The 8,413-nt window shown below is 39.7% G+C and overlaps 1 protein-coding gene across 1 annotated transcript; it reads right to left on the reverse strand.

Moving 5' to 3' along the window:
* Positions 1–1,314: 1,314 nt before the first annotated feature.
* On the reverse strand, positions 1,315–7,998 carry LOC109473592 (sorting nexin-3-like). Its single transcript, XM_019773508.1, has 4 exons — positions 7,762–7,998; positions 6,990–7,085; positions 3,849–3,973; positions 1,315–3,170 (listed from the first exon to the last, which is right to left on the reverse strand). Exons 1-4 carry the CDS (start codon positions 7,927–7,929, stop codon positions 3,065–3,067), a joined length of 495 nt encoding a protein of 164 aa, XP_019629067.1. The 5' UTR covers positions 7,930–7,998; the 3' UTR covers positions 1,315–3,064.
* Positions 7,999–8,413: the final 415 nt, after the last annotated feature.

An 8,413-nucleotide genomic window follows, 5' to 3' on the forward strand; every position in this document is an offset into this window, starting at 1 on the left:
TTCTTCAGCAACCCCACCCCCATTCCTAACAAGTATATTGTGTACCATATAGTGAAGGTAAATGAAATAAAAGCTAAAGATATCAGTGAGTGGAGAGACTCACTTGGACCTTGACAAAAAGAAGTACAGCAGTTTTCTCATTGAATATATATTCAATTGGTCAACGTTAGTAAGTCTATGAAAATGGACATATTGTTTTGGGTGTCTGAGTGTGTGTGTGTCTGTGTTTCTGGAAGTTTGTGGTCAACAATGTCAATCCATTTGGTATATGGGTGGGCTCGAGACAACGAAGGTCAAGCTTACTTATGGGTTGTCAGGTGGCTGACCTTGGCACTGCAGTAAAGCTGCCAGTTTTTTTTTAAATCTTTAGTACATGCTACCTTGTTGATTTTATTTGGTAGCAGATAACTTTCAACATCATGACGAGCTGCCATATGTCTGGTCACCCTAGCAGCTTATTTTGGAACTGCGAGGGTGGTTTGGTTAAAATCTTCAAATGAGGTCAAGAGTCGGGGAGTGAATCTTACATCTGAACAAGGTTGGTGAGATTGGCCAAAAATTTATGGTGAGTTCCTTTCTTGTGTTGAAAGTTCAAACCCTACAACTCTTATTGTAATGTAATGTACAAAATAAATGAAAAATACACCAGCTTGCAGGTCCTGCTACATATGAAGGAGTTAATTTTTTAAGTTTTAGGAGTTCTCATCTGTCTAAAATATTTTGTATACCGTAATATCATTTTGGCAAAAAAAAGGGTATCTTGAAGATCAATGATTCACTACAGAATCTTATTCGAAAGCTGTAAGCTTGTTGAGGTCAGTTTCTAAATGCCTTTGTCCTGTGCTGAAGATTGTTACCTTTTAGATTACTGTTTAGCTCATCAAGCCTGCAAATTTTCGAGTTTTATTTTACCTCTAGGGAAGGAAACTGTTTTTGTAGCAAGCCATGTCATTCTACCGGGTTACTATTCACGGCTTACAGTACTGTCTTTAATTGCATTTTAACTGTGTTTTTAATCAATTCTAGCTTAGAGGCTGTAAAGTAATGGGAATGTTAATTGGTTAAACAAAACTGATTAAGTGTAGATGTAACATGCTGACACAGCTCTGATTTGTTGTCCCAAGTACCAAACAGGTACATACAGAATTCCAGTAAGGGGTCCATTTCCAACGACATTACACAACTTTCTAGATCACGATGCAAGCACCCTTCTGACAACAGATCGGATTGGCCATGAAGGGCCGTCACAGATTCAAACATCAAATTTTAAAAAGTTTTACAAGTCCTGTGGGAGAAGGAGAGGGGTGCAACATGTGGCTTCATTTTTTTAATATCAGTACTTATCGTAGTGTACATTAATTTTGCTAAAACATGTCAGGTACTGTATAGAACATACAGAAAACACATGATACCAGTTCTACAGTTTATATGAAACAATACAGGTTGGCCTAATGATTTCACTTATCAAGGGTGACTCGTATGTAACCGGGAGAATTAAATTTAGCTAAAAGGGCCTCTGCAGGATTTTAATTACAAGCTACAGCATGTAGTTATATTCTGCACTAAACAAAGAACACAAACATTTATACTGTATATATGTACTTAGGGCTGCAAGGAACTGAGAAGGCAAATGGTACAAGGAGCTGCATAGTGAACCCCGTATGATATACACTTAACACAGAGAATTTGGAAACTTGATTTCTGTCAATTATATCTCTGCTATTACTCTGTCCATTTCTCCTGGGCTTACAAAACATGAGAGAATCAGCAGCAGATGAGAGAAGCATACACATGTACAGCTCCAACACCCCAACACCTCCTGCAATACCCCATCCCACAACAAGAGGGCGTCCCACAACCAATTTTCAGCACTGTTTATTTGTGACCCACTCACATAATCAGTTGTTGTTTCACAAATAAACTTCACCATCTTAAAAGGTAACAAGCCACGATTATTAATGATATAATAATACAAAACCTTTAATAAAGAAACAATGGGGATATGGTCCACTGAAATCAAGCTTCCAAACTTTTTGCCTTAGGTATACAGGGATACAATCTTCTACTGTGTATGACTTTGCTAAGGATAATTTCAGCCTAAATTTGAGTTATTAAAAAAAAATCCGCATTTAAATTTCTGAATATGACTCCCAACAGTTCATTCTAATCATTGAACATCTACATTTACTAATTTTCTCTTGGGTCAAAGCTCAAAATTTGTCACTTTCTACATGTATAAGAGCATTGGTTTTACTGAATAGAAATGATTTAAAATGGGGAGAAAAGTAATCTGTTCCCAGACTGTGCCTGAAGTCCACACACCTCATTGTCTCTACATGTACGTCATACTGGCACAGTGGCACTAGGAAATCTTTAAATCAATCATTTTATTTACTACTCCAAAAGTCGCAGTGGCTTTCTACCATTCTATTTCAACATCACAGGAGTTCCCACCTCCCATACTACATTTTCAACATGAGTATTGCCTTGAATATGACAGTTGTACAAGTAAATCTGACGCTCAGCTTCACACACTCACCATTCTTTTTGTTACCTGGAAACTAGTGTGAGTGAGAAAACAGGATACAGTGTTTGCCAAATCTCCTGCTGATGTACAGACATTAAACAATTCAGCATTCACAAAATAGCTTCTAGCAGATTATCTATGAGTGCTACTTTGATGTCTGTCCTAATGAGTGCTTCACCAATACTCTTACACAGAATCACGTGTGTGTTGGCTGATGACAGACATTCTAGAAGCTGGTTTATACACATTGGGATCTTCTCATGCTGGTACTACATTAACTAAACATACATTAATGGCTATTAGTTTGGTACTAAAACTAGTGGGCTTTTCAACTTAGAAAAGAAGTACATACATGTATCAGCTAAGCCCTGATTAAAGTAGAAGTCTTTTATTTTTAAGCTGGAACATGGAGTGCTGATTGCTGGCAAGAAGAATCTCAGCATCTGACAGTTTCTAATTAAGGATCTGAGAGAAAAGATACTGAGTGTGTGAGGATGTGAGGATGTGTACTGGTGGTGTGAGTTGTTGGCAGGTGAATCATGTGTTGCGGATCTGTCCAGGAACGTAACTCTTATCCAACGTGGGCTCCTGCAGGAACATGTGCAGGCAGCGCTCATTCTGGGCCAGGGGGTGACCAGCAATCCTGAAAAAAACAACAAGGCAATCAGAGATGGCAGACTTCAGCTGTGCCACCAGATCAAAAGTAGCCGACCAGTACACATTTTGGACCACCCTTCTGCCAAGTGACGCTGTACAAACCCCCCCCCCCCAACGTCTGGAGATGAATCTTACACCAGTATTGACTATCTTTCCTAAACAATATTAATACTAAGTATGGACCTTACCAATCTACCTTCTGTTTCACTCCTCTTATTATCTTAGAACAGGAGCCTAGACAGCATTCCTGACAGACTTGTGTCTTTGGGCATCCTTTTCTGCTGCAGACAACTTCAGGGTCTTACTGATACACTTGGGCCATCCAGAAATGACTTGAAACAAATGGGCTAAATTCTAGATCTGCACATAAGGACACTTAAGTTTGCAGCATGTGTTAATTTCCTAACTTGTGAATATGTAGGTGCGGTACTAGTCTAAGAGAAGCAAATCCTTCGGTATTTCATATACATGTATGTGACATGTAATATGCACTGTGTTTTCATACTGTATCTCCCAATTTTCATACTGTATCTCCCTGTTTATAGCCGCCTGAGAGAGACATAAAAACATGAGCACCTTGACTACCATATCAGTATCTTGACTAGTGGCCCAAAATAACTAGGAATCTCTCCTGCACACATAAGACAAACATGAATGTTCTTACTTATTGATAAATGCCTCCAGGCCCTGGCGACGTTCTTCAATAAATTCATCTTCAAAGATTCCATCGTCTCCGCGGAATGGTAGCTGACGCTTCCAGGCCTTGCCTGGGAGGGGAGGAACAACCACCTGGGGAACAACACGGGTATGAACATCAGGACAGTATCAAGTGGTCAAGTTCTTAATTAAAAAGTTATCATTTGGGCATGTGACCATGTCAAGTTCAAACCCAGAACTTGAGTCTTAGCCTCCATTGCAGGTGTCCCTGGTGTGGTAAGGTCACACTGACTTTTACGGATGACATCCTCTGAAGACCCCCAAACTATTGCATGCGGGCAAATAAAAAAAGGTTTTGGCAAAAAATATAAAAAAAATGGTAATTAATAAACCACAGGAATACAAAGCTGGTATTGTGAATTTGCGGTAGGACATACGGAATTTATGAATCCGCACTGAACGTATACACATTTGTACTGAGTTCATGAGTCGTGGATCTTCGGTAGCCTGTGTGCCATCCTCCATAGTTACCACCAGCTCTATATTTTCACGGAGGATGGAGGCCTCGGAGGATGTGATTTTTTTTTTGAGAACTGGTGAAAATCAATGCACACGCAGATGCCTCACATTTTTTTGGGGGAGGGAGGGGGGCACTGATTTGTACTTTTCTAATTTGCACTGCACTATTTTCTGATTGCCCGCACTTCTCTAAAACCCTTCCCTGGTACTTGTTTGGACTTAAACTTTCAGTGGTCGAAATACTTTTTTTCAGTGTTCTGCAATATTGCAGAAGAGTCAAAATTTTGTTCTGCAATTTGGAAATACTTTCTGCAAATACACAAGCCTCTATACTACAATCTTGCAAGTTTATAAGCATGAACTATTGATTGATATGCAAATTAGTGAAGACAAATTTTTGGAAGTCCAAAAGGAAACAAAAGATAGACAAGTCAAGACAAGGTTGATGTAAATTAGTGAAGAAGCTCCTGTTGTTTCAGAACAGGAGCTTAAGTGTTGTATGTCCTTGGGGCCAAGAGCGCCAAATCCCAAGTGCCAATTTTTCCTGCTGCAAAATTGCAGATTGTATAAATTTTTCTTCTGCAATCTTTGAAATCTATCTGCAGATTGCAGACTGCAGACAGGTATTTCGAACACTGACTTTACTTACACTAAGAAGTTTCCCTGTCTTCTGACAGAGCATTACAGCAAGTTCGGTCCGTGACCAATTGAAATTTTACCAGTGCTTTATATTTACAATGTAGACTGGGTTACAATATCTGAGATTACATTAAAATTTACAATTCTATCCTTAATCAGGGCTCGAAATTAACATTGTCCCAGTGTCAAATGACACTAAATTTTCAGCTCGGGACAATTCAAATTACATTTCGGGACAATTTTGGGGCAATTGGAAAATTCTGAGACTGTCCACGTCATTTACGAACACGATACATCCATCTTGCTGCGGGCCACTGGCAGCCCATAATATTCTGACAAACATTTAAATTTGACCAATCAGGGATTCCAAATGTCGGGGAGGGGGGCCTCTAAGATGGCGCCACACCCATGATACTCTCATGTATGACCCTACAGTCTGGGGAAAAATGACGGACATTTACAACTAAAGTACAAATTCAGTTGTTGTTGTTTTCTTATTGTTGTCATCAACTTATTTCCTGAAAAGCGGGCTGGGACAGTCCATCCTCAGTTCGGGACAATTGAAATCTATTTTTGGGACAATTCGGGGACAATAGTAAAAAAAGTTAATTTCGAGGCCTGCTTAATACTTAGCAAGTTCAATGTGCCTGTTTGGTCCCTCTTGGGGTTTACATGTAGCTTAGTATTACATGTAATTACATGTACAGTCAAACTTGCCCAAGCGACCACCTCTTTAAGTTAGTGAGTATATAAGGACTGCTTTTTCTCAGACCCGATTTTTCCCCAGATTTGGTACCTGCTTACAAGGCCCAATCTCTGACAACTTCATCATTTTGAAGTGTGTGGCAGAGAACGGGTTTTGATGATAATTAGCGAGAAATCGTGAAGGAATCGGCCAGTTTGCCATTGATTTTGAGAGCATGGCGGTCTTTGTGCAATGTAATATGGGGCTGTGGTTGGGTCACATTGGGTCAATGGTAATCTCCAAGCATGTCTTTCGGTGGCTGCAACGTCAGATTTGGCCGACAGCATCCATTGACCACCTTGGATGGCTACTCTAATCTGCCGAATAAACATACCCCCCGGAATAAACGTACCCCCCGGACAAATCTTCAAAATCAAATAAACATACCCCCGGAATAAACGTACCCCCCGGAAAATTACCAAAATTGACGGGTAACCTGTGTCTCTTGTACTAAAATGCGCCCTTACTGATATATGCACAAATCTTTAACTGTTATTTGCAATTAGGAATTGAAATAGACAAAAAAAAAGGGGCATTTAATATTTCGTATTTTGATAAGCACCACCCATGACAATAGAACATTCAGACGAATTTATGCACGCGGTGATTGCAAAAACCGGCCCGAAAATGACAAGTTTCTCGCTACAATACGCGTTTATAAACGTCTTCACGTCGATGATTTGTCAATTTTTTTCACACGAAGTTGAAAAAAATTACTGGTTTTCAAAAAATTAATAAACGTACTGTGCAAAATAAGAACGTACTGGGTGGATGTTAGGGCCCCAAAAAATAAACGTACCCGTACATGTATGTTTATTCGGCAGATGAGAGTACTGGATACTGTCTGGCCAATGTACTAGTATACTGCCTGGCCAATTTGTTACTGTCTACAGGCCACCAAAAAACCTGCTTGGAGATTAGATCAATGGGACAGTCTACTGTACCAGTAATGTGAGCAAAATTTTACTGTTCTCTTGTTCTCTGTCTTGTCTTGTCGCCATGCTTTTTGTACAATCACCTTGAAGATTCCTAGGTGACCAAAGACTCTGTCTCTTTACTCAACAGTTTAGAACCCTCTTCACTTGTTATACAATATATAAGAAGACCACTTTTCCTTAGTCCCCTGGGTGGTTGTATGGACAAGTTTGACTGTACATTTTGTATCTATATTTTGCATTTGTATACATTGCATGTATGAAGTTTCCAGCTGGAGGTGACAGAATATTTCACACAACCACATCTGACCTTCGAATTCCTCTCTAGTTCATCCCGGAGCCACTCAAAATCACTGTATCTTCTGCGCACCGACGATTCTTTCATCTTGAAGACTGGTAAATTTGTCTGTAGAGTAAAAAGCAAGATTTATTAGAACCTTTGTAACCAACCAAATGACTGACCTCGGCTAAAATGGACCCACTATTTGGTGTAACAGTGACACTGGTTAACACTGACAAATGAGATCTACACAGCAGGCCCTTAATACATTGTGTGTACTACTTCTACTAGTAACAGGTAGTTTATACCTGTAAGACAGTGTACATCGAACGAAGGTGTCAACTTTCATTGGTATATGATTTCTACTTTTACATTCATTGGTACACAAATAGTTACAATAGATTACAGTATAGTAGAATACTATAAATTATAGACACTGGCCATCTACAAACATTGAACTCTTCGTGACCAGAGGAAAAGGGTAGCAATCAGGATCTAAATACAGGTAACTTATTTGTTTTACTCCGGCAGGTTTGAGTTATAGGGAGTTGAACAAAATTATACCGGAAACAAGGTGAGTTCAGGACACAGTTTGTCCCCGGAATTATTTTACCGCAGATGAAACCCGATTAGGCCAATATTCGCTTCTTGCATTGTAAACACTGCCTGGCTTGGGAAGTTTGGATCAGAACAAGTAGAAAACAAACAAGACTGCGCTAGTCACATGGAAGTGGGCGGAAACCCGACAGATTTTAGGATTCGTTTCCCCAACCCTGACATGACAGACCGCCCGCGTTCTCACCCTCATTCTGACTTCGTAGTCGGTGTAACGCTTCTTCCCCATCAAATGCGTCTCTGGGTTGAGTACATCAATCTCCAAAAAGTTGGCTGGAGCCGCGTAAGCGTCGTCCAGGGTCTGTTTTTTCGCCGCCAAACGTCGGGTGTCTGCCACAGGATTTTCTTCCGCCATCTTGGCTAGAGGATAAGAGGACCCGGACTCTGAATAATGAGTCTTACCATGTGACCAGTAGAGCACTGTGGGTAATCTCAAAGCAGATGTTGGGAGTTACACTTTACACGTCTTTCCTCACCTCATTCAGGTCAAAATGAGTATGCCAGAATGATCATTATCATGATCGTGGGCTTTGAAAAGAAACCCAAATGCTGACTCTGAGATGGGTCTGGTTAAAATGAGATACTAGTATACACTACTAGCAAAAGATTTCTACAGCTATTTAATACACACATTAATTATGTTGTTTCACAGTAGGTATTGGATCTAAGTTGTTTGTCCTCAAGTGTTAATACTAAGTTATATGCAAATCATGTCTTGATGAAATAAGGATGTAAATCATCAATGTAATAATGTACATGTTATAGTGTCTGTCAGTCTCATATATAGCAGAGTATTAATTTTAGAACATATGGATGGATGTTTATACCCTTATGAAGGT

The sequence above is a fragment of the Branchiostoma belcheri genome, unplaced genomic scaffold (assembly GCF_001625305.1).
Source record: "Branchiostoma belcheri isolate BF01 breed outbred unplaced genomic scaffold, Haploidv18h27 scaffold100, whole genome shotgun sequence".
Taxonomy (NCBI): Eukaryota; Metazoa; Chordata; class Leptocardii; order Amphioxiformes; family Branchiostomatidae; genus Branchiostoma; species Branchiostoma belcheri.